This window comes from Heptranchias perlo, chromosome 24, assembly GCF_035084215.1.
Source record: "Heptranchias perlo isolate sHepPer1 chromosome 24, sHepPer1.hap1, whole genome shotgun sequence".
NCBI lineage: Eukaryota > Metazoa > Chordata > Chondrichthyes > Hexanchiformes > Hexanchidae > Heptranchias > Heptranchias perlo.
The window spans coordinates 17,001,432-17,029,419 of NC_090348.1; the positions used below are offsets into that span (position 1 = coordinate 17,001,432).

General features: G+C 42.3%; 1 protein-coding gene across 1 annotated transcript in view; it reads left to right on the top strand.

Moving 5' to 3' along the window:
* The window catches only part of LOC137341480 (mucin-2-like), a 336,358-nt gene that overhangs the window by 227,867 nt on the left and 80,503 nt on the right, over nucleotides 1-27,988 (top strand). Inside the window, 4 exon segments of the mRNA XM_068004585.1 lie at nucleotides 645-714; nucleotides 843-949; nucleotides 2,246-2,277; nucleotides 10,578-10,691. Coding sequence (XP_067860686.1) covers nucleotides 645-714; nucleotides 843-949; nucleotides 2,246-2,277; nucleotides 10,578-10,691 — 323 coding nt within the window.

Consider the following 27,988-nt stretch of genomic DNA (forward strand, 5'->3'; position numbering starts at 1 on the left):
ACTTTGCGTGTAGAAGTGTTTCCTAACTTCACTCCTAAAAGTCCTGGCTCTAATTTTTAGGCTATGTCCCCTAATCCTAGATTCCCCAACCAGTGGAAATAGTTTCTCTCTATCTATCCTATCAGTTCCCCTTAATATCTTGAAAACTTCGATCAAATCACCCATAAATCTTCTAAATTCCAGGGAATACAACCCTAGTTTGTGTAATCTCTCCCCATAATTTAACTCTTGGAGTTCAGGTATCATTCTAGTAAATGTACACTCCAGTCCCTCCAAGGCTAATATATCCTTCCTAAGGTGCGGTGCCCAGAACTGAACACAGTACTCCAGGTGTGATCTAACCAGGGCTTTGTACAGCTGTAGTATAACTTCTACCCCCTTGTATTCTTGTCCTCTCGATATAAAGGCCAGCATTCCATAGCCTTATTGATTATTTTCTGTACCTTACCTGCGATTGCTTGTACACAATTCTGCAAGAAACCTAAAGAAAATTTTGAAAGAACACCATTTAATATACACAAAAGAGGAAGCTTACCTTTAACTATGTAATTCTATTAAACATACAATATATACCAAATTGTGATTCTTTAGCTGTTTGTTGAATGTTTATTAATTTCTATACCTAATACTTTTTAAAATTCCAGGCTATACCTGTCATCAAGGTTTAGTTTATAAGCCATGTCAGGAAAGAGAAGATGATCATTGTGTGAACCAGTAAGTATATTATTCCCAAGTGTTCATAGACCACTTATGTGATTCAACAAATTTTTTTAACATTGGAACTTAAAAATATTTTTAATGTTACTGATAATCTTTAAAAAAAATGCCTTATCCTTTTTCAGCATGGTGGTACCTGGGTTAGCATTTATCCCTGCTGTGGAAGGATGCTTTTGTCCAGATGGAATGATGATTTCAGAAAATGGTACCAAATGTATCACCTCATGTGACAGTAAGTCAGTTTACTTTCAATTGGGATGATACAATTTATTAATAATGTCTTAATAAGTGTCTTTTACTAGTGGATAGACCACTTCTAAAGACTGTTCTAAAGAATTATATTTTATATTTATGAATAAAGCAATTTACATATGTCAGCCTTTATACAGTCTTTAAATAGTTTTGAGATAGTTGAGGTGGCTATGGGTTTTGCATAGCATTCCATACTTGTGTACTCCGTATTGCCTCTAGCTTAGTATTCACGATTCTAAACTTACCTGAAAACCAATACCTGATAATTGGTGAATGAATATAGCCATCAATAATAAGGAAGGAAGTGAAAATTAAATACACAGTGCTTCATTATCTCTATGTTGTAGAGGTTTTCAAAGAGCTAAAGGAATGTAAACAGCCTTACAGCTCTCCTTTATGTCTATCTAACTGGGTTCAATATAGTTTATACTAATACAACCTAAACATGAAGACAATACTCTATAAAAGACTGAAAGATTCAGAATTTGTTTTTAGTTGTAATATTGGCACCAGGGCCAAGAACATCAACTTTCTTGGTGAAACCCGGCAACTCCCTCCCCCCACACCCTCCCCGACGGGGCATTGTTCAGCCAGACCCTACGGCATCTTCAGCTGGCGCCAGCTCTAAATGTGATCATAAGAATAAATATCGCTATATGATTCTGGTCAGATAATTCACAAACAGTGAAGTTTGCTTCAAAATCGACATTCATCATATCAAAGCCCTGGCTGGGATAAGTTCTATTTATGGCATTTTTATTCAAATTGCCCCCTCTTCCTAGTTAATGACTCTCCAACAATGACGTTTCATTTATGTCATCCATCATCTCCCCTTCAACTGAGAATGCAGGTAGGCAACCTGCTCTCAGGCATCAGCCTCTCTGATTTTCTGACCTCCCCTCCCCAACCAAAGTGACCCTCCCTGAGATTAAGAATATGTTACATGGTATAGTCCATTGTGCTGGCTAGTAATAATTACCCTAATAGTGCAATTTTAATAAATATTTGCCTCTTTTTCTCTCTGAAAGTGGTGCTCATCACCATGCTTTCTCCAGCCAGAACATCAGGGCATGGTGATGCAGTCATCTTTAGAACTGCAATGTAGCTGGTTGGTGGAATAAATAATTCTAGCACAAAGAGCAGATGTATGCCAACTTTGTATCCTCCCAGAAATAGAAAGCTTAGTTCCTGCCCAGCTCCTTGTCAGTAAAGTTATTTGATCCCTAATGTGAATGAGTTATTTGTGAATGAGTTGCTATCTTTTTTTCCTTTGCAGAATGCAAGCCCAGAGCGTTTACTGAAAGAATTGTCAGGGACAATTGTGAAGCTAATGTTGAAGTAAAACAATGTGAAGGACAATGCTTTTCAGTCACTAAGTAAGTAGATTTTTTTAAATTACTTGCACTTATCTTGAATAGCACAACGCCTTGTATAAAGTATTGTAAAAAGGCTTCTGATCCCCTTTCAATCTATCATGGTATTACATCGTATTACATAATATTTACAGCACAGAAACAGGCCATTCGGACCAACTGGTCCATGTCGGTGTTTATGCTCCACACGAGCCTCCTCCCTCCTTACTTCATCTAACCCTATCAACATATCCTTCTATTCCTTTCTCCCTCATGTACTTATCCAGCTTCCCATTAAATGCATCTATTCTATTCGCCTCAACTACTCCACATGATAGCACGTTCCACATTCTAACCACTCTCTGAGTAAAGTGTAAAACTGCTTACCATCTGTCTTTCTGGTTCTTCTAATCACATCCAGCGGCTAGATGGCCACTGATTCATTCTTTATTCTTTTTTTGTTCACTCTATGTCTGAATCGGGTGTATATTTGTACACTTTTGCCACTAGTTATTTATCATCACAGATCCTTAGCACTCATACAACCAGTCACAGTCACCGTAGCAGCATTCCAACATTTGGTCAGGCTTGATAATTCCATCTCTACTATATTCCTGTGTCTCTACAGGTCCTAGTGAAAGCTGTTATGTGGCTAAAGGGCATTGCTTATATATTAATATAGTTATCCACACTTGTATTTATTGCTCAAACTTGATATATAATATAATTATTTCTTCCAGGTTTAACTTTGATATAAATGCAATGAGACATAATTGCCAGTGCTGTCATGAAAGGGAGACTGAAGAAAAGTCAGTGAAACTACAGTGTAAAAATGGAACTACTAAGACACATAAGTATATCAACATCAAGTCTTGCACATGCAAAGATTGTGAAAATGGGAATCAACAGCTGTTAACAAAGTAAATCTACTGAACTAAAGATCATGATTTCAATAATTTATCTGGAAAGCTTCCTTAGCCTGCCTTTAACATTTAATCACTCTGTATGAAATATTACCCAAAAGCAAGCTGAAAATCACATTAGATGTAAGCTGATGCTAGCTCCCTTTTTATTAATAATTGGTAGCATCTTTGCAGCATTTCTACTGTATGAAACCTGTCAATGATTGTACTATTAGAACTGAGAATCAGTAAACTTACTTGCAAATAACCAAACTCTCCCTCTTTTATTTACGTGGAGTTACATCAAGTCTACAGCACAGAAACAGGCCATTCGGCCCAACTGGTCTATGCCGGTGTTTATGCTCCGCACGAGCCTCCTCCCTCCCTACTTAATCTAACCCTATCAGCATACCCTCCTATTCCTTTCTCCTTCATGTGCTTATCTAGTTTCCCCTTAAATGAATCTATGCAATTTGCCTCAACTACTCCTTGTGGTAGCGCATTCCACATTCTTACCACTCTTTGGGTATAGAAGTTTCTCCTGAATTCCCTATTGGATTTATTAGTGACTATCTTATATTTATGACCTCTAGTTTTGGACTCCCCACAAGTGGAAACATTTTTGCTGCGTCTACCCTATCAAACCCTTTCATTATCTTAAAGACCTTTATCAAGTCACCCCTTAGTCTGCTCTTTTCTAGAGAAAAGAGTCCCAGCCTGTTAATCTTTCCTGATAAGGATATCCTCTCAGTTCTGGTATCATCCTTGTGAATCTTTTTTGCACCCTCTCCAATGCCTCTATATCCTTTTTATAATATGGAGATCAGAACTGTTCACAGTACTCCAAGTGTGGTCTAACCAAGGTTCTATACAAGTTTAACATAACTTCTCTGCTTTTCAATTCTATCCCTCTAGAAATGAACCCCTGTGCTCTGTTTACCTTATTAACCTGCGTCGCTACTTTTAGTGATTTGTGTATCTGTACCCTGAGATTCCTTTGCTCCTCTACCCCATTTAAACTCATATTATCCAAGCAATATGTGGCCTCCTTATTCGTCTACTTCCTCCTATTCTGAGTTATAATTTATTCTGTGGGCCTGGAGTTTTGGAACGAGATCTCCTTAACACCGCCGTCTCCTTAGTGAGTAATACCTAAATCAGTATCAGCAATGGGAACATGAACCTAAACTTCAAAGTTCAATTTCTCCAATGCTCTGCTTGCAGCCACTCTAATTCCTACACTCCCATCACCCCTCTTCTTGCTAAGTCCCACTGGTTTTCTATGGCCCAGCTCTCTTTCTAGCTGCAGGTTCAAATTCCAGCATCTCCATGACGAATGGCTACTATCCTGACCTCCAAGCAAACTTCCCCATCTTTTTTAACAGAACGAGCAACAGGAAGTAGGAGAGAAACTGAGAAGGGCTTCATCAGGAAAGGCCATAAGGACATCCCTGGGTCCTAGCTTAGCACATATTTCTTTTGATGGTGGCATAAATTATCTTCAAATAGTGCCCAATCCCACTCTCACAATAAGAAACAGAGGTAAAGAATGCTATTGAAAGTTAGGGCTACAGATGAACCCAATGATAGCTATGATAGCCCCATACTCCAAAATCATCCCAGACTCTCGCTACAATTATGAAAGCCGGAGTGAGCAATGACATTTAACTTGGCTGACACTTTGATGAGTGACTGAGAACTACAATAAGCACTAGGGGGAGGGTCAGAGGTAACTGGGGCACAATGAGTGGGCAGTAGAGCACTGTAGCTCACAGGCCTTATATTGAGTGATCTGATTCTGGATATGCCAGTACACCTCTTATGTACATCTTACAAACACAAGTAACTATATCGCGTGACATTTGTCTGCTTCATATTTTATTATTCCTCAAAACAGCCATTGTCCTCATGCCACTCTGAATCTAACTCAATGTTCCGTTTCAACTTTCTATTAAGGTGCTTTTCAAGTCCCCCCACCTTGATCTGCATATTTGTACTTACTTAAGGCTATTTCTTAATGGATTTAAGTGGTAAAATTTCTCTTTGTGATGCTAATATTTCTAAGCTACAGGAACTTTCTGTGTTTACGTAATTTTATTCCAGATTCCTGGAGCATTAATGTGAACATTAGAACATTACACTCAAAATCTAACACAAATAATAGGAACATAGGAATGTACAGGACCACATAAGACCCTGCAGTCCATCTGGGTGATTCTATATTACTGAGACAGGATAAAATTGTGATGTTTGATTGCAACAGTTTTATCCTAAATTGGCTACTGGCATAATTCCCATATTCTCCTTTCAAACAAGTTTTAAAATAAACACCATTAACTACACATTTTGAATCGTTAACCAATTTTCCAAAATCATATGCGCTGCCATGGATACAAAGTAGATAGATTACTGGCAATAAAGTACATAATATTCAGATCACAAACCACCTCTCGCTAAAGACAACTGTAGCAAGTAAATCATTCATACTAGTCTCCATCAGGTTAAGCTAATCTGACAGAAGCCATTTTCCTTGGGTTCTTAATTGTTTCTGTACTTTGTTAAATAAGGATAAAATGCGTTTCTTTAAAAAAGAAGAATGCTTTATTGTACACCGACGTTTGCCATTGCAGAAGAATACAATACCCAACCATTGTATAAAGACGCACTGACATTTATACAGCACAAAATACTGCAGATACGTTAAAAACAGATATTGTTGGCTAATCTGCCACATCCTTGCCTTACAAGCATAGCCAGATGCTTGCAATAAATTACGTAATTCATGAGAAAGGCGCCCCCGATGGCTCACTGAGTTTAACCAGTGAACTGCAGAGCAATAAAAACCAGGAAAGTCCCAGGATTGACTCTGAGTCTATGCTGAGTTTGTTGAATCTCAACCAAGGTGGCATTACAGTTGGCATCAGCACGCCTTGGTTAGGAAATGGAGAAGAGAGGAAAAAAGCAGTGTTTCCACTCCTGGTTGCTATCTAATGAACCCTGCTGAAAATGCATGTGGGTAGGATCAGGCTCCGCTGTGACACCCTCCTCCTCACTGACCTCACTGCAGCTGAACAGGCTTCCATTGCAAAGTAGTGCAATGCCCAACACTCACTGTTGGCTCACATGTGAATAATGGTCACTTGGGTAAGAGAGGGGAGGGTAAATGGTGTCCGTGGAACCATAACCCTGCAAGGATCCAACACCGTCAGGAGAGGTAGGGATGAAAAAGAATTAGCAAGGAAAACATAAATCTAACAAAGGCAATAACTTTATCCTATAATAATGATGTGGAGATGCCGGTGATGGACTGGGGTTGACAATTGTAAACAATTTTACAACACCAAGTTATAGTCCAGCAATTTTATTTTAAATTCACAAGCTTTCGGAGGCTTCCTCCTTCGTCAGGTGAACGATGTGAAAATGAAATCCTCGAAATGAAATCGCATTTATAATTCACAGAACAATGCTTGGTGAGTACAGACAGTTTTTTCAACTGCCCGTTGCCAAGGCAATCAGTGTGCAGACAGACAGGTGTTACCTGCCAGGTCTCACAGAATATACAAATCACCAAAAAAAAACAACAAACAAAAAAAAAACAGAGATAGAGAGGTAGAAACATAGAAAAGACAGCAACTGACCCGTTATATTAAAAACAGATAACATTTGTTCGCTGGTGGGGTAACGTGTAGCGTGACATGAACCCAAGATCCCGGTTGAGGCCGTCCTCATGGGTGCGGAACTTGGTTCCGCACCCATGAGGACGGCCTCAACCGGAAATTGATAGCCAAGTCTGTACTCACCAAGCATTGTTCTGTGAATTATAAATGCGATTTCATTTCGAGGATTTCATTTTCACATCGTTCACCTGACGAAGGAGGAAGCCTCCGAAAGCTTGTGAATTTAAAATAAAATTGCTGGACTATAACTTGGTGTTGTAAAATTGTTTACAATTATCCTATAATAGTAATATATAACAGTCAACTCTCATCACAGGGAACAACAAATAAATTCAAGAATTCTACAGGAACTAATTCAGGACCTTTATGCTTTTTACATCCCAGCTTTGTCACCTTGTTATGTTCATGATCTTGATCTCATGATGACTTCTACATAAAATGTAATTCCAGCACAACATCAAGCCCATTGAATGCATGGCTGCTATAGGCTAACCTGGAATAAACAGCACCCAAGAAGGCCACATTGCACAAAGAAGTAGTAATCATTTGCTTAAAAATGTTCTTTTCCATACTGTTTTTATCTGTCAGACACTAGTTTACTAGAAATCAATAACAATTAACAACGCTCTGCAAAAATAAATTTCTCCTAAAGTCTCTCCGCACTCTCTTAGTGAAATGTTAAATTGATGACCTTCATCACTGATTCCCTGACTGAGGAAATTATCTTTCCTTATTCATCCTATCCAAACCCCTTCATAATTTCAAAAACCTCTATTAAATCTCCACTTAGCCTTCTCTATTCCCATGGGAATAGTCCCAGTATCTCCTGTCGCTCTGCATGTCTATAGTTTCCCATCCCTGGCATCATCTTGATGAATCCATGGCTTTGATGTCCTTTCCATAATGAAGTACCCAAAACTGCACACAGTACTGTAATTATGGCCTCACTATTGCCATGTACAAATTTATCATTACCTCAATGCTTTTGTACTCCATGTCCCTATTTATAAAACCCAAAATGCTACTGGCCCTCTTTATGGCTTTATGTACCTGAATTTACACTTTCAAGGAATTATGTAGGTTTCTTTGTTCATCAATACCCTCCAGCATCTTTCCATTGTTTTCCTCACAGAAATATACCTTACAATTCTCCATATTGAACTTATCTGCCACCCGTGTCCTCTCCTGGAGTCTCTCAAAGTCCTTCTCACTCCTCTACTTCTATGTTACAAACAAATTTCAATATTGTGTGCCCTATGCCCAAGTCCAAATCATCCATATTACATTCTCCACAACAACATTTCCCAGATTAGATTGCTGAGCATTGCTACTCTCTCTGACTATTTAACTTTTTATATACTTATAAACACCTTTTTAGCACTTCTCATCTCCCTTATCACCTCTCCACTACACTTTCGATATTCCTCATGATTTTCTTTTGTATTGTTAGCTCCAGTTTTATCACATGGCTCCTTTTTAAGTTTTAATTCGATTTTAATCTCTCAATTGATGTATGAAACTATTCTTTGATGCACCCTTTTCAGTAGCTCACTCAAAGCCAGTCAACACTGCGTTATTCAATATTTGCCATGTCATTTAAAAGTGAAATAGTAGATCTCTTTCAGAAAATCTCTGGCAATGATTCAGGTAAGTTTGTAGATTAAAAACAAGATACAAAGCAGATAAGACTAGAACTCTTGATACCTGCAGCTAACACACTCCTAACTTCATGTAATCCAGTCCTTCTTCAAGATATAGCTCATTGTCCAGACACAAAAAGGTTTGTAATTTCTTGTAATAAAGCAACATGACCCTGTTAGATTTAAGAATGCAAAAAAATCATGGAACTAGAAAAAGTCCCTTTGCCCATCAAGCCCATTCCTTCCACTATCCATGCGCATTATCACAATAAATCTCCCAAGGGAAAGGTATCCAAAATACTCCCTGGCCTCCAGAAAGCAAAATTCCAGAAGATTCATCCATCTTTACATCTTATTATTCAACCCAGCATGTTTGTTTTCCACAAATGACATCTCCATGGTCTAGATGCACAAAAACCATTGTGTTCCATAAAGTCTGACTAAACTTAGCCCAGTAACCTTTCATCAACACAAGTGAAATTCCAGCAGCACTGTGGAGGTAAATGACTCTGAAACACCATAGGAGTCGAACAAATAAACTGAACCAAACTAATAGCCAAATAAGTTTTTAAAATAAAGTTTTAAAAAAAGACTGCCTTTTCTGGCAGCAATCCTTGATTTGTCATGTTGAAATACAATAGCCACTGGCCTGGTCGTATATGTGATGTCAATGTTACATTTTGCCATTGATTTTCAGAGCTAGTTTACAGCTTGTTAGAAGTTACTGCCACCTTCAAAATTGATGGTAGGACCAGTGAGGAGCAAGAAACCAGTTTGGAAAAAAAGCTTCATTTCTTTTAAGGGAAAAAAGGTTTCGGACGGAATAGACAACACAAAAACAAAACTAAAATTAAAATAATAAAAGTAGGAGAGAAACTAGGGAAAGCAAGACAAGAAGAAGACAAAAAGCTCGATTTTTAAATGGCAGCAGGATGACAGCGGAGGGGTCAATGGGCACGCGGCAAATCCGGATAATAAAATCTTACCGTTCCCCACGCGATCGCGAGTTAATTGGTGGCCCTTAACGTGGCTTCCGGGTTTGCCGTCCGAAAGCTGCGCAGTGGACAGACTGTGCACACGCATGACTGGCGGTCAGCTGGACCGTCTCTATTTAAAGGGCCATTGCTCCAATGGCTTTTGCTGGAGCAAAGACCAAACGACACAATGGAGCAGCATGGGGCATGGCTGCTCCAAGATTCAGTGATGCCTCACTTCCAGTGCTGCTGGCTGGGGCGAGGAGGAGGAGGAGGGAATTGTTTTATCCGGCCGACATCAGGAAGCACCCAGCTTCTGCCACCAAGAAGGCCTGGCTTGAGGTAGCAGAGGAGGTCACCAGCAGCAGCAACATCTAATTGGGTCCAGTGCAGGAAGTATTTCAATGATCTAATTAGGTCAGCAAAAGTGAGTACACTTACTGATACTCCTGCATTCCATGTTCCTCATCACCACGCACACCCCTGCCCCGACTCATTCTGCACTGCCAAGACTACTCCATCACATCACTCCTCACACCCACTTAAGGCTCATCCTCAACTTACCTTCACTTCCTGAGCACTTCCTCACCTCTCCATTTGTGACCCCACCTCTACCACTCACCCCAATGCTGATCCAATGTGATGTCGCTGTCTCATACTCACCCTCTGATGCACCTCTTTCACATTCAGCCTCACCCAAAGCAATGCATTCATTGACTGACCACTTCACCATCACTCACTCACACGTCTGTACTTTCTCCCCTTCAAGAAGAGAGCGCAAAATGCACGTGAGAGGGCGAGGACTGGAGGGGGGCCACAACAAGTAGTAGTCCTCACAGAGGCGGAGGAGGAGACACTGGAGATCAGCCGCACCCTCGAGTGCCTGTCCGTCGGGGACGCTGAGACTGGCACCCCACAAACGTCTGATGACACAACTTTAACATTCATCACACACTACATGAATTGATGTTAACAATGCTTGGCATGTTCAACACCTCAGTATGCTCATCGCAACATGACACATCTATGATGATGCTTAATATTACCTTCTGTTCTCTTATAGGCCATTCAGACCTCAGTGACGGCAGAGGGCGATTCCTCGGAGGAGCTTCAGGCCTCTGAGGGCGCACCGTCACATCTTAGTGAGCTATCCACCAGCGCAGATACTCACATCTCGGTGGGTCCTTGTAGTCAGTTAGTTGGGTTGGCACCTGATGAGTCACCACACACAAGTGAGCATGAGCAGACACTGGTGGCAGGGGCAGCTGCGGAGAGTCCGTGCCAGTGGGCACACACCTCTCCAGGCTCTGCTCAGCTGGACGCAGATGCTGAACCCCGGGGGCCATCCTTTAAAAGGAGAATGATCGAGGGACAGCAGCACATTTGCAAGGTACTGGAACAGGTGCCACACGCACTCTCCACAGAGTGGAGAGGATGGAGGAGTCCAACTCCTGCATTAGTAGAATGGTGGCACAGGTAATGTAGGGAATCTCTGAGATACTGTCACAGGGACGTGTACAACTATCTGAGATAGTGTCGCAGGTAAATGCAGGAATGTCTGCGATGGAGAGAAGGCTAGCCTCCATTGAGCTTCAAGAATGGCTCACAAATGAGTCAATTTAGGCCCTGACAACGGTCATTCAGACTCACGGTGAACAACATTCTGCCGCCTTAAACAGGCTGACAGGTGCTTTAGAAGTGGCCTTCCAAGGCATCACACATGTCCTCCAAACTGTTGTCCAGCAAGGTGGTAGGAGTGATGTAGGCCTGGCCCAGGAGATGGGACATGGAATTGGGGACACCACTCAAAGTGCTCCCACGTCTCACTCATTGCCCCCCTCTCAACCAGGACCCACAATGCTGCTTCCTCTCCAGGTGGCCGAATCTGCCCCTGTACAGGTGCAGGTGGAGCAATGTTTGGAGGGGCCCTCATGGGCTCCAAAACCCAGAGCGCATAGGCTGAAAGCATCTAAGCAGTCAGGGCATGAACATGAGCAACCTGCCACTACCTCTGCTGCAGCCACAGAGGATGCACCACGTAGGAGTAATAGGAAGAGAAAGGCTAAGGTTTTGTGATCACGAAGGGTATGCACAAGGGTGTCTGACAGACTGTCATGTTTTTCATTTATATTTGTTTTTTGTTAAAATCACATTAAATGTTATCATTCTCACCACTACTACCACGTCTTGCCCATTCTTGACTGGCTTTTGTGATAGCGCCCTTTCATGAGCTTCACCATGAATGGCAACACTTGATGCCACCCATTGGGTCACTTTACAGTGGGTATGTGTGTAGTTGCAGGACTGTTTTGTGCAGAGGGTGGGTGGAGGGGGTGCTGGTGTTGGCACTGGTCTTTCTAGGTGCTGTGAGGACTGGATTATTCTCACTTCTTGATCTTACGAGAACTGTTCACCTATGAGTGACTCCCTGGCCTCACGAGCAGCCAGGTGAGCTGCTGCTCTGCCCATGGGTTCGTCATCCTCTTCCTCCTCCTCCTCCTGGTCCTGCTCCTCCTCAATGTGGATGGCAGATGTGGGTGGTGGATGAGGGGATGGGGCCTCCTCAACTGGTACCCCTCTCTGTTGCACCATGTTGTGCAGGACACAACAGACAACTATAATGCGATCCACTCTCGCTGGTGTGTATTGAAGCACTCCCCCAGAACAATTGAGGCACCAAAATCGCACCTTGAGCTGCCCTATCACATGTTCAATTATTGACCTGTTGGCAATGTGGCAGTCGATGTATCGATGCTGTTGCTCGGTGATGGGGTTCCTCAGAGGTGTCATGAGCCACATGTGCAGGGGGTATCCCATGTCCAGGAGGAGCCAGACCTTAAGGATTTTCAGTGTGTGGAAGAGCCCAGGATGCTGGATTCCCGGAAGATGAAGGAATAGTGGCAGCTGCCAGGGAATCTGGCGACACGTGAAGGAATCTTTTGTGGTGGTCACAAACAAGCTGAGCGTTAATGGAGTGATAGCCCACTCTGTTGATGAACAGTCCTGGCTCGTGTGGAGGTGCTCAGATTGCTATATTCATGCAATCAATCGTACCCTGTACACGTGGGAAGCCAGCCACAGATTGGAATCCCACTGCCCTCTCCGTCTGGCTGAAGTCGTCCATGGGGAAGTTGACGTATTGCGAGGCTCTGCGAAACCAGCCGTCGGTGACCTGCCTAATGCACTTGTGTGCAGGCGACAGAGAGACCCCAGCGATTTCACCGGTGGCACCCTGGAATGATTCAGAAGCGAAGAAGTTGAGGGCAATGGTGACTTTAAAAATGCTGGGTTACAGGATGCCGCTCGGCCCCAGCTGGGAGCAACTCGGCATGAAGGAGGCTGCAGATGTCTGCGACCACCTGGTGACTCACTCTCAGTCTCCGTATGCACTGCTCCTCAGAGAGGTCCAGGAAGCTGAACCTCGGTCTGTAGACCCTGTGGTGAGGGTAGTGCCTCCTGCCATATCACTCCCTCTGTTGTTGCCCTCCATACTCCTGTGCATGTCCCTGTGGCACAGCACTGTGTTGGGGAGCTCCAAGTGGAGGTGAGGATGGTGATGTTGCTCGTCCTCGGATGTAGTGGTGAATGCAGCCATCGTGCCCCCCCATCCTGATGGTGTCAGTTTGAGGGGGTCCAAAGTGTTGGTAAGTATGCGTTAACAGAAGAATTCTGAGTGGAAACTAAGAATTTTCAGTCTAAACACAAAGAACTCCTTGCCAAAAGTTTGTCTGAGAGAACTGAGAGCCCTGCTGCAATAACTCACCTTCTGTCAAACAAGCATTTAAATGTCCAAATGGCTGCTGACTGCAACACGTCTCCTACAACATGGAGTTTTTCCCACTGCATGGGAAACACACTGAGGTTGAATGAAAATCGCTCCCCTGCCTCAATCACCATGAAATTAACAAATTCAACAAGTTCAACAACGTCAATAAGTGCTTTAAGTATCAGCCCTCTGGCTTTAATTGCCAGCGGGACTTGTGCATTCCAGAAGCGTGTGAGCACACAGATCCATCTGTGTGAGACGTGGAAGTCGACAGGTTGGAGCCGGCTTCCTTACCTGCTCAGGATTTTCCAGATTTTCACAGCCCCTCGCCCGCAATGCACCCGCACTTTAGTGTTCATATTTTTATTTATGGTTCTGTTTTAAGTGTTTATTTTTATAGTTCAGGTATAATAAGTCAGGTATAATAAAGCTATTCCTCATCTCCAGTTATCTTTATCGCTGTAAAGTTAATTTTTTTGGCAGCATCACAGTGTGTGAGCTGAAAAGGTAAGAAAAATGACCCGCTGGCAGTCTGACCTAACTAAATTGTTAATCAGAAGCTAAAAGAACCCCATTATGAAATGATTTTTATTATTTCATTCATGATTTACTTACTTCAATGAATCTTACATGAGGAACATCAAAGGTGAGTGTACAGGTGATTAACAATGCTGTAACTTACTTCCTTCAGCAATAAATCTTACGTTAATAAAATCAGAGAGATTAACTTATCTGATAATATATAGTAATTCTGCTGCAGTCAGAACATAGCAAAGAAATAGTAAAGTATTTACACACACATAAACAACAAAAAAAATCAGAATAGAGATAGGGCCATCAAGGGATGCACAGGATAAACTCACAGGTAACAATAGTGAAATGGCAGAAATATTGAACAGTTACTTTGCTTCTGTATTTACCAGGGAGATTAAAAAAGTGGGCAGAACATTAGAAGAAATCAAAAAAGATATTAAAACATTTAAGATAGAAATGGGGGGGGAGAATAATTGATAAACGTAGAGAGGATAAAACCCCTGGTCCGGATGGATTGCATCCGTGAATATTAATAGAAGTTAGGGAAGAGATAGCAGAGGCAATATTACATATATAAAAATTCACTAGGAAATGGAATAGTGCCAGAGGACTGACGGACAGCTATTGTTATTTCTATACTTAAAAAGGGAAATTGAACAAGTCTAGACAAGTTAGCTTAACATCAGTGATAGGAAAGATAATGAAATCTTTACTCAAAGATGTAATATAAAGACATTAAGAGGATGAAAATATAATATATATTCAGCACGGATTTCCGAAGGGAAAGTCATGCTTGACCAACCTTACTGAATTCTTTGAAGAAGTAACAGAAAGAGTAGCCAAGGCTAATGCAGTAGATTTTTTTTTAATCATTCATGGGATGTGGGCATCTCTGGCAAGGCCAGCATTTATTGCCCATCCCTAATTGCCCTTGGGAAGGTGGTGGTGAGCCGCCTTCTTGAACCGCTGCAGTCCGTGTGGAGAAGGTTCTCCCACAGTGCTGTTAGGTAGGGAATTCCAGGATATTGACCCAGCGACGATGAAGGAACAACGATATATTTCCAAGTCAGGATGGTGTGTGACATGGAGGGGAACGTGCAGGTGGTAATGTTCCCATGCACCTGCTGCCCTTGTCCTTCTAGGTGGTAGAGGTCGTGGATTTGGGAGGCGCTGTCGGAGAAGCCTTGGCAAGTTGCTGCAGTGCATCTTGTAGATGGTCCGCACTGCAGCCACTGTGCGCCGGTGGTGGAGGGGGTGAATGTTTAAACTGGGGTGCCAATCAAGCGGGCTGCTTTGTCTGGATGGTGTCGAGCTTCTTGAGTGTTGCTGGAGCTGCACTCATCCAGGCAAGTGGAGAGTATTCCATCACACTCCTGACTTGTGCCTTGTAGATGGTGGAAAGGCTTTGGGGAGTCAGGAGGTGAGTCACTCGTCGCAGAATACCCAACCTCTGACCTGCTCTTGTAGCCACAGTATTTATGTGGCAGATTCAGTTAAGTTTCTAGTTAATGTTGATGGTGGGGGATTCGGCAATGGTGATGCCATTGAATGTGAAGGGGAGGTGGTTAGATTCTCTCTTGTTGAAGATGGTCAAAGCCTGGCACTTGTCTGGCGCAAATGTTACTTGCCACTTATGAGCCCAAGCCTGGATGATGTCCAGGTCTTGCTGCATACGGGCACGGACTGCTTCATCGTCTGAGGGGTTGCAAATGGAACTGAACACTGTGCAATCATCAGCGAACATCCTCACCTCTGACCTTATGATGGAGGGAAGGTCATTGATGAAACAGCTGAAGATGGTTGGGACTAGGACACTGCCCCGAGGAACTCCTGCAGCAATGTCCTGGGGTTGAGATGATTGGCCTCCAACAACCACTACCATCTTCCTTTGTGCTAGGTATGACTTCAGCCACTGGAGAGTTTTCCCCCTGATTCCCATTGATTTCAATTTTACTAGGGCTCCTTGATGCCACACTCGGTCAAATGCTGCCTTGATGTCAAGGGCAATCACTCTCACCTCACCTCTGGAATTCAGCTCTTTTGTCCATGTTTGAACCAAGGCTATAATGAGGTCTGGAGCTGAGTGGTCCTGGTGGAACCCAAACTGAGCATCAGTGAGCAGGTTATTGGTGAGTAGGTGCCGCTTGATAGCACTGTCGATGACACCTTCCATCACTTTGCTGATGATTGAGAGTAGACTGATGAGGCAGTAATTGGCCAGAATGGATTTGTAGACTGGACATTCCTGAGCAATTTTCCACTTTGTCGGGTAGATGCCAGTGTTGTAGCTGTACTGGAACAGTTTGGCTAGAGATGTGGCTAGTTCTGGAGCGCAAGTCTTCAGCACTAGAGCCGGGATGTTGTCGGGCCCCATAGTCTTTGCTATATCCAGTGCACTCAGCCATTTCTTGATATCACGTGGAGTGAATCGAATTTGCTGAAGACAGGCTTCTGTGATGGTGGGGATCTCGGGAGGAGGCCAAGATAGATCATCCACTCAGCACTTCTGGCTGAAGATGGTTGCAAACACTTCAGCCTTGTCTTTTGCACTCACGTGCTAGGCTCTGCTATCATTGTGGAAGGGGATGTTCACAAAGCCTCCTCCTCCCATTAGTTGTTTAATTGTCCACCACCATTCATGACTGGATGTGGCAGGACTGCAGAGCTTTGATCTGATTCGTTGGTTGTGGGATCGCTTAGCTCTATCTGTAGCATGTTGCTTCTGCTGTTTCGCATGCATGTAGTCCTGTAGCTTCACCAGGTTGGCACCTCATTTTTAGGTACGCCTGGTGTTGCTCCTAGCATGCTCTTCTACACTCCTCATCGAACCAGGGTTGATCCCCTAGCTTGTTGGTGATGGTAGAGTAAGGAGGTTACAGATTGTGCTGGAATGCAGTTCTGCTGCTGCTGATGGCCCACAGCACCTCATGGATGCCCAGTTTTGAACTGTTAGATCTGTTCTGAATCTATCCCTTCAGCACAGGGGTAGTGCCACACAACACGATGGACAGTGCCCTCAGTGTGAAGACGGGACTTCGTCTCCACGAGGACTGTGCGGTGGTCACTCTACCAATACTTTCATGGACAGATGCATCCTTGACAGGTAGATTGGTGAGGACGGGGTCAAATAGGTTTTTCCCTCGTGTTGGTTCGCTCACCACCTGCCGCAGGCTCAGTCTGGCAGCTATGTCCTTCAGGACTCGGCCAGCTCGGTCAGTAGTGGTGCTACCAAGCCACTCTTGGTGATGGACATTGAGGTCCCCTACCCAGAGTACATTCTGTGCCCTTGCTACCCACAGTGCTTTCTCGAAGTGATACTCAACATGGAGGAGGACTGATTCATCAGTTGAAGGACGGCGGTAGCTGAATATCAGCAGGAGATTTCCTTGCCCATGTTTTACCTGATGCCATGAGACTTCATGGGGTCCAGAGTCAATGTTGGTGACTCCCAGGGCCACTCCCTCCTGAATGTACACCACTGTGTTGCCACGTCTGGTGCGTCTGTCCTGCCCATGGGACAGGACATACCCAGGGATGGTCATGGAGGAGTCTGGGACGTTGGCTGAAAGGTATGATTCTGAGTATGGCTATGTCAGGCTGTTGTTTTAGTCTGTGGGACAGCTCTCCCAATTTTAGCACAAGTCCCCAGATGTTAGTGAGGAGGACTTTGCAGGATCGACTGTGCTTAGTTTGCCTTTGTCGTGTCCGGTGCCTAGTAGTCCAATGCTGGGTAGTCTGTCCAGTCTTATTCTTATGATGTCTTTTTGTAGCGAGATTGTACAACTGAGTGGCTTGCTAGACTTTTTCAGAGGGCAGTTAGGAATCAAACACATTGCTGTGGGTCTGGAGTCACCTATAGGCCAGACCGGGTCAGGACGGCAGGTTTCCTTCCCTAAAGGACATTAGTGAACCAGATGGGTTTTTACGACAATCCGGTAGTTTCATGGTCACCATTATTGATACTAGTTTTTTATTCCAGTTTTTTTATTTTAATTAACTGAATTTTAAATTCCCCAGTTGCCGTGGATTTGAACTCATGTCTCCAGATTATTAGTACAGGCATCTGGATTACTAGTCCACTGACGTAACCACTATGCTACTGTACCCATTTACTTGCCACTTAGGCTTGCCTGCCTATTGCCACAATGGAGAGAAACTAGTAAGGTGGAGAAAAATAAAGTGTATGCACAGAGGACTAATTTATCATTACAAGTGGGCAACCTGTTTTTTCACATTAATAGGTGCATTGAGCTTTATTCTGGTTATTTGACAAATTTAATCTGATCTAAATTAATTTTGACACATTGGGTATGAAACATGGTTACACACCTGTCCCAAGTAGATGATGCACCATTTTCTTGAAAGCAAAAAAATGACTGTAAAGAGGCTTTAAGAATAAGTTGATCTGTAGACAGATTTTTTTTTCATCTATTCTATGGTGTTTAAGCTGTTTGTTATAAATTTCCTTTCCAGCTATAATAACTAAAGGTGACCTTGAGTGTTACAGGCGACAGGGCACAGGAGGAAATCAAAGAGATTTATGCAGGTAATGGGACACAGTCATGCGTTGAGAGAGATCGCAGATAAATTGGATTGTTAGTGATCATTAACTATGAAGCTGGATTTAGTTCCTTGAACTTCAACTAATTTTCAATTCTTTAATCTCTCGGGTTCAACGTGGAAATTATGTATTTTGTGTACGGATGTATAAATACGTTTTTTTGGAATATATCAACATTTTCTTGTTTTAATTATTCCTGACTGGATTTCTTTCAAGATGTAATTCATGCTAAAACAAAAATTCTGTCTGTTTATATTTAACTAATGGTGACTGAATCAGAGATATACAAAGTTTACCATTACAATGAAGGAATATGATGGAATAAGAAGTAATTTTCCTGAAGATATGGAACTTCGGTTATGATGAAAGAATGATTAAAACTTGAGGTTAAAAAATGTTGTATTGATTTTCCTGTTCCATTCAATTCCTTTTTTATAAACAAAGAATGGATTATTAAATAGTGAACTTGTAATGGCCATAAAAATACAAGCTTTTTAAATATTAACTAATTTGCGTGTATTAGTAAATCTTCAGTAATCTAAATGTTAAACTTAAACTAAGTATAGATATAGATATGCATTTGAAAGCACATTTAAGATTAACTAATTTATAAAAACATTAATCAATCATGTTGTTTTGGAATAAAATGCTCAGCATACAATGTTTCTCTTATTTTTCATAAAAGCTTCCATGGTATTTGGTAGGGGGGATAATGATAAACAGAGTGTGTCAGGAAGGGACAGAGCGTACAAACATAAGAGTACACTAGCAAATGGGGCCGGGGTAGGAAAGAATGGTAAAAAGACAAAATTAAAGGTTCTTTATCTGAATGCGCGCAGCATTCGTAATAAGATAGATGAATTGACGGCACAAATAGAAACAAATGGGTATGATCTCATGGCCATTACAGAGACGTGGTTGCAAGGTGACCAAGGTTGGGAGCTAAATATTCAGGGTTATTTAACATTTCGGAAGGATAGGAAAAAAGGTAAAGGTGGTGGGGTAGCTCTGTTAATAAAGGATGAAATTGGTATGACAGTGAGAAATTATCTTGGCTTAGAATATCAAGATGTCGAATCAATTTGGGTGGAGGTAAGAAATAGCAAGGGAAAGAAATCACTGGTGGGAGTAGTATATAGGCCCCCTAACAGTAGTTACACTGTAAGGCAAAATATAAATCAGGAAATAAGGGGGGCTTGTAAAAAGGTAATGCAATAATCATGGGCGATTTTAACTTTCACATAGATTGGACAAATCAAATTGGCAAAAATAGCCCTGAGGAGGAGTCCATAGAGTGTATTACGGACTGTTTCTTAGACCAATACGTAGAGGGACCAACCAGGGAACAGGCCATTTTGGATCTGGTAATGGGTAACGAAACAGGATTAATTAATGATCTCAAAGTAAAGGATCCCTTGGGAAGCAGTGATCATAACATGATAGAATTTCACGTCCAGTTTGAGAGCGAGGATCTTGGGTCTGAAACTACTGTATTAAACTTAAATAAGGGCAATTATAAAGGAATGAGGGCGGAATTGGCTAAAGTGGACTGGGAAAATGGATTAGATGGTTTGATGGTGGATAAGCAGTGGCAAACATTTAAAAAGATATTTTATGACTCGCAACAAAAATATATCCCTGTGAGGAGGAAAGACTCCACAAAAAGGGTGAACCAACCATGGCTAACTAAGGAAGTAAAGGATTGTATCAGGTTAAAAGAAAAAGCATACAACATGGCAAAGATTACTGGTAAGTCCGAAGATTGGGAAAACTTTAAAAACCAGCAAAGGATGACTAAAAGAATAATAAAGAGGGAGAAAATAAATTATGAGAGTAAACTAGCAAGAAATATAAAAACTGACAGTAAAAGCTTCTACAAGTATATAAAAAGGAAGAGGGCAGCTAAAGTAAACATTGGTCCCTTAGAGGATGAGACTGGGGAAATAATAATGGAAAGAAGGAAATGGCAGAGGAATTGAACAGATATTTTGTATCTGTCTTCACAGTAGAAGACACTAATAATGCACCAATAATAGTAGAAAATCAAGGGGCAAAGGGGAGGGAGGAACTAAAAACAATCACTATCACTAGAGAAAAAGTACTAGGTAAACTAATGGGTCTAAAAGCTGACAAGTCCCCTGGACCTGATGGCTTGCATCCGAGGGTCTTAAAGGAAGTGGCTCCAGAGATAGTGGATGCATTGGTTGTAATCTTCCAGAATTCACTAGATTCTGGAAAGGTCCCAGCAGATTGGAAAACCGCAAACATAACACCCCGATTCAAGAAGGGAGTGAGACAGAAAGCAGGTAACTAAAGAGCAGTTAGCCTAACATCTGTCAGTGGTAAAATGCTATAATCCATTATTAAGGAAGTAGTAGCAGGACATTTGGAGACTCATAATACAATCAAGGAGAGTCAACAAGGTTTTATGAAGGGAAAATCACATCTGACAAATTTATTAGAGTTCTTTGAGGAAGTAACGGGCAAGGTGGATAAAGGGGAACCAATGGATGCAGTATATTTGGATTTCCAAAAGGCATTCGATAAAGTGCCACATAAAAGATTACTGCACAAGATAAGAGCTCATGGTGTTGAGGGTAATATACTGGCATGGATAGAGGATTGGCTAACAAACAGAAAACAAAGAGTCGGGATAAAAGGGTCATTTTCAAAATGGCAATCTGTAACTAGTGGGGTGCTGCAGGGCTCAGTGCTGGGGTCTCAACTATTTACATTATATATAAATGACTTGGATGAAGGAACAGAGTGTCTTGTGGCCAAATTTGCTGTTGATACAAAGATAGGTGGAAAAGCAAGTTGCGATGAGGACACAAAGTGTCTGCAAAGGGATATTGACAGGTTAAGTGAATGGGCAAAAATTTGGCAGATGGAATATAATGTGGGAAAATGTGAAGTCATCCACTTTGGGAGGAAAAATAAAAAAGCAAAATATTATTTGAATGGAGAAATACTACAAAATGCTGCGGTACAGAGGGATCTGGGTGTCCTCGTACATGAAACACAAAAAGTCAACATACAGGTGCAGCAGGTAATCCGGAAGGCAAACGGAATATTGGCCTTTATTTCTAGGGGGACGGAGTATAAAAGCAGGGAAGTCATGCAACAACTGTACAGGGTGCTGGTGAGACCACATCTGGAGTACTGCATACCGTTCTGGTGCCCTTATTTAAGGAAGGACATACTTGCATTGGAGGCAGTTCAGAGAAGGTTCACTAGGTTGATTCCAGGTATGGAAGGGTTGTCTTATGAGGAAAGATTGAACAGGTTGGGTCTATACTCATTGGAGTTTAGAAGAATGAGAGGAGATCTTATTGAAACGTACAAGATTCTGAGGGGACTCGATAGGGTAGATGCTGAGAGGATGTTACCCCTCATGGGAGAATCTAAAACTAGGGGGCATAGTCCCAGAATAAGGAGCCGCCCAGTTAAGACGGAAATGAGGAGGAATTTCTTCTCCCAGAGGGTCGTGAATCTTTGAAATTCTTTACCCCAAAAAGCTGTGGAGGCTGAGTCATTGAATACATTCAAGGCTGAGTTAGACAAATTTTTGATCAGCAAGGGAGTCAAAGGATATGGGGAAAAGGCGGGAAAGTGGAGTTGAGGTAAAAATCAGATCAGCCATGATCTCATTGAATGGCGGAGCAGGCTCGAGAGGCCAAATGGCCTACTCCTGCTCCTATCTCTTATGGTCTTATTTAATGTTATTGGATTGATTATCTGTAACTTCTATCAATGTTGAAATTACAGTGTTTGAAACTATTGGTAATGAACTTGAAATAACATTGACATGTAATCTGGCCTCACCCCTCCCGACCTTTGCACCTTCCCTAGTTGTATGTCCCTTCACATCCACTCTCCACTCTCCAACACCCGCATACCTCTTGTTCCCTGCTCCCTCTGATCCAACATTGGTGGCCAATCTTTCAGCTACCTCTGCTCTCTCGACCTCTGACTCTCAGCATTTCTGACTTGTCACTCACTCACTGCTTTGAGAAGCCTCCTTTGACCATGCTTTTGCCCTCTACCAACTCCTCTCTTCTGTTTCTCCCTCCTGCACTTGTTGTCCACCACTCTGTAAACTTCCCTGAGACATCCCTCTATATGAGGAGTGATAGAGATATATAATCTGCTATAAAGAATTTGTCGATACAGTCCCCACCACCTATACCGTCCACGCTTATCATGGGCAGCCGTATATATCGGGCAAATAGTGCTAACCATTTCCATTACCATAAGAATCAATTACAATTACATGTAATAACATGTTAGGCCTGCCAACTATTTCAGGCAGTTCAATAAGTTCTTTACACCTCGTTATCGTATTTGTATTTAAATCCCTCCATGGATCATTCTGTGTCTATGTCTGTTTTGAGCCCACAATCTCTCTCGTTGTTAACAATCACCCATTTCAAACTAGAATCCCATCCATGGCTCAGTTACCAGTAGCTGCTGCAGAGATTTAAGAAATCCCGTTCCTCCTGCACTTCCTGCATTTTACTAGCTCCCGATTCTTCAGTCGGTAATTTGGGAACATTGGAAAAATCTTTGGTTTAAATCCCACACAATCCACCCATTGATCCCTTTCCAAGTTAAATTTTGTTAACCATAACCTAAGGGATGGAATTGGAATCCAGTCAGTGGTTTGTTTCTGTCTCTATTCCCGTTCTCTCTTGGTGCCTCTAAAAGTGTATACATCGTCCAACACTTATGGTGAGCTAATCGCTTTAACACCAATGTGCCTGTTATAAGTGGTGGAGACTGTATATCCCTTAGTCCATGACCAGGACTACAAATGATCTTATATCAACTGTATGTCAGAGTCGTATGATGACTTTCAACCATGCAAGGCCCAGAGGCCCAGTATATATTGCTGGTGCTTTCCCAGTTGGGAAAGTGGGGCTTCCAAGCTGTGGTCTTACATCAGTGCTGTTGTGCTCTAAAATGGCAGTGACAGAACTTCTATTGAAAAACTTCATGGAAAGACTGAAAAATAAGCTTTGGGCAAAGATGCTCCTACTTTGGTCTGTTAGACCAAATAAAACAAAACAACCAAAGTGATTCTAGTACAATTGTTATAAACAAAGAAAGACTTGCATTTATATGGCGCCTTTTACCTCAGGACGTCCCAAAGCGCTTTACAACCAATAAAATACTTTTTGAAGTGTAGTCACTATGCTAATGTAGGGAAATCAGCAGCAGCTTTAGAAGAATAACAGCACAACACTTAAATCCCAACTTAGGGTGAAGCTGGGTCAACTGGCCTGTTCTGGCAACTCAGACGGTGTCTATGTTCAATTTTCCAACTGGAATCCCATCTTCTAATTTGAAGAGACTACTGGCGCATGAAACAGGAGGACCTTTGAAGGGAACACCATAAATTGAGAAAGACAGCAGCTCTTAATTGCACACAATGCTATAGCAGTCGCAAGTGGGCAGTGGTACTTTTGATGCTGAAGGACTGGAAGTTCTGCTGCCAGGTGCAGCAAAAGGAGATGGACCCATTTGGGGGCTCCAGACCATGCTGCAGTCAAAGGGCAGGTGCGGCCTGTATTCAGGGAGGTCACCCACTCAGTCGACACAGTCACCCAAATCCCTTGTACCCTGGCTCCACGTAAGGAAGAAATATGTTGGTATTAGGAGGAAGACAAAGATAACCGTGCTGTTCAATTTTGCTCACATTTCTTATGGGGTCCATCAACTATAGTTGATATGAAGATCCCTGATACACTCATGGGTGCCACCTACAATGTCCTCCTCTCTTAGGAACTTGTCCAATCCCTTTGAAGGACTGTGGGGAATCACCGTACATTTGGGCAATTTGTTACCGGAGGCGATGACTCTGTGAAAAGAAACACTTCCTAACATCTAAGCGAATTCTACTAATTCTCCCATCCCTATCCACCTATCATATATACAGATGACCATCTACTGCAGACACCTTACTGTGAGGCAATAATATATCAGTGGAGTATTAGCAAATGGCTTTCTGTATGTTTATTAAAAGAAATTACCAACTGCTATGGGCATGTGGCATGTTATGTACATTGCTTTATAATTACTGTTAATATTTTGAGGATTGCTTAGCAGAAAAATACATTTTGCATTTATCAGATTTTTAGGACTCTGGAGATGAGTTTTTCTCTGAGTTAACTTCAATACCTGCATTGCAGTTTTTTCCACACATTCTGTGAAAAGCAGTCATCTTTGTCTTCTTTCCAATTATATTTTGCATCTTTACTGCCTCTATAACCACAAAATATCAGATTCATTTGCAGGCATTTACATTTGTTGGCATATTTTAGCATATGTAAAATGCTTCACTGCGGCAGAAGATCTGCCTCACACCGGCTAGCTAATCGGGTGTCTTAATTTGACACCGGAGCAAAATGATCTGGGTTTTGACTGTGTTCATGTTTGAGCAGTAAGTGAAGAAACTTACCTCTGTGGGACTGAGACAGTCCTTAATGCCTGAAAGTCAGAGTACCTCTCAAAAAGTTCCCACAAGTACTCAATGTTGAATTTTTTTCCCTTAAGATTTGCTGGGTTTGTTTAACTTGCAGGAAATTAAATACCTCAGTCAGTATAGGACTCGCTCTTTTGGCATATTCAATTTTTCACAAGCTTTTGGTCCTATTGATATGGCTTTCCCACCAATGTTGCCACATCAGAAAGAAACATTAGCTTTGTCCTTAACAAAAAGTTTAATCAGTGCTCTCCTACATTGATTTCATCATAAGACATGGTTGACAGTTTAAATGTTTGGACAGAATCACTTCTTTGCTTCTGTTTCTAGAATAATAGTGTCTTGCTGATAAGGATGTCCTAGCATTGCCAACTCACTGAAAGGAGGAATTTGGCTCTGTTTATTCCCTTTCCCTTGCCATTGTTCTCTTTGGATAACTTGCACATTTTAATAATTGACAAATATATGTCAAGATATCAGAATGTTGCTTAAGGGTGTTCCTTTTAAGCACTGCAGTTCAGTGCTACAGTTAAAATAATTAGCACAGTTAGCACAATTGGACAATTTCTCCTATTAATTGAAACTGCAACAGAGGGCTAAACACAAGAAGTACTTCGCCATGCACTGAGCTAAGCGGTGCCACAACTAATGGGTCAGAGCAAAGCTGTCAAGCTCTACCATATCCAGTTGAGAATGGTGGTGGGCAATCAGGCAACTAATGGGAGGAGGAGACTCCATGAATATCCCCGTCCTCAATCATGATGGAACCCAGCAAGTGAGTGCAAGAATGAAGGCTGAACTGTTTGCAAATCTCTTCAGCCTGAAGCGCTGAGTGGATGATCTTACTTGGCCTCCTTCCAAGGTCCCCACCTTCATAGATACTAATGCCTGGTCAATTTACATCACTTCATGTGACATTAAGAAGTGTCTGAGTGCATTGAACACAACAAGTACCATGGATCCTGACAACATCTCAGTTGTAGTGCTGATGGCCTGCACACCAGAACCAACTGCCCCTCTAGCCAAGCTATTACAGTACAATTATCACACTTGCATCGACCTGACAACGTGGAAACTTGCCCAGATATGAACTATGCACAAAATGCGGGACAACGTGGAAACTTGCCCAGATATGAACTATGCACAAAATGCGGGACAAATTTAACCTGACACATTACTGTTTTATCAGCCTTCTCCCAATCATCAGCAAAGTGATGAAAGGAATTATCAACAGTGCATCAAGTGCTCACTAATAACCTACACGCTGCTGCTGTTGAGTTCTGGTTCCACACCACTCGACTCCAGACCTCATCACAGCCTTGATTCAAACATAGAAGCAAGAGCTAAATGTTAAGGGAGACGTGAGTGTAACTGACCTCAACATAAGGCCAGTGTTTGACTGAGTATGGTACCAAGCAGCCCAAGCTAAACAAAGATCAAGAGAAGGCAAGGGGAAAACTTTCCAGTGGTTGTAGTCATACTCGACATGCAGGATAATGATTGTGGTTGTCTGAGGCCAATCATTGCAGCCCTAGGACATAATTGCCAGTTGAGCAGCATCCTTGACCTAAACATCTTCAGTTGTTTTATCAAGGAGCTTTCTTCTGTTAATAGTTCAGGAGCACGGCTGTTCACTGACAATTTCAGTGTTCAGCTCCATTCATAATTCCTCTAATAACGAAGGAGTGTGTTGTGGCCTACAGCAGGACCTGGACAACATTCAGGCTTGGGCTGACAAGTGGCAAGTAACATTCTTGCCTCAGAAGTGCCAAGCAATGACAAACACTTAACAAAAAAAGGCCCAATCATAGTAACCTAGGAATAGGATTAGGTCGTTCAGCCCCACAAGCTTGTTTCACCATTCAATTAGATCATGGCTGATCTGTACCTCAACTCAATTTAATCGCCTTTGTTCCATATCCCTTGTTACCTTTACCTAACAAAAATCTATTGATCTCAGTCTTGAAAATTTCAATTGAACCAGCATCCAAAGTCTTTAGGGGGAGCATGTTCCAAATTTCCACTATCCTTTGTGTGAAAATTTGATTTCACTTCTAAATGGCCTCGCTCTAATTTTCAGATTATGCCCTCTTGTTCTGGATTCTTCCACCAGAAGAAATAGTTTATCTCTCTCTACCCTATCAAATCCCTTTATCATTTGAAACACCTTGATTAGTTCACCCCTCAATCTTCTAAACTCAAGGGAATACAAACAAAGTTTATGCAAACTGTCCTCATAATTTAACCCTTTAAGTCCTGGTGTCATTCTGGTGAATTTGCACTGTACCCCTTCCAAGCTCAATAGATCTGTCCGTCCTATTTCCCGCACTTCCACCCTCACCCCTTCCCCTCCCTCCCAGAATCATGATAGGATCCGCCTTGTCTTCACCTTCCATCCCACCAGCCTCCACATTCAACGTATCATCCTCCACCATTTCCACCACCTCCAGCGCGATCCCACCACAAACACATCTTCCCCTCCCCTCCTCTTTCAGCATTCCAAAGGAACCGCTCCCTCCCTGACACCCTGGTCCACTCTCCCATCACAGCCAACGCCCGCTCTCCTCCCCAGAGCCTTTCCATGCAGGGGCAGGGGCTGCAACACCTGCCCTTTTATATCCTCCCATTTCACCATCCAGGGCCCAAACACTCCTTCCAATTGAAATAGCGGTTTACTTCTGGTTCTTTCAATTTAGTATACTGTATTCGCTGCTCACAATGTGGTCTCTTCTACACTGGGGAGACCAAACACAGATTGGGTGATCACTTAGCTGAACACCTCCGCTCAGTCTGCAAGCGTGACCCTGACCTGCCGGTTGCTTGCCATTTTAATTCTTCGTCCCACTCCCACATTGTCCTAATGAAGATCAAAGGAAGCTCGAGGAACAGCACCTTTCAATTAGGCACTTTACAACCTTCTGGACTCAACAATGATTTCAAAAACTTCAGCTCATAATCATTGCTCCCTTTTTTTTTGGACAGCAAATGCTGGTAATGGTTCTGCTGTTGCCATTTACAGCTCCTCTAGACCCATCTTTTGTTTCTTTACTTGTCCCATTTTCACCCTCCTGGCCTTGCATCATCGTCCCTTTTGTCATTTAATCACTCTTGCCCTCCACCCAATCAGAG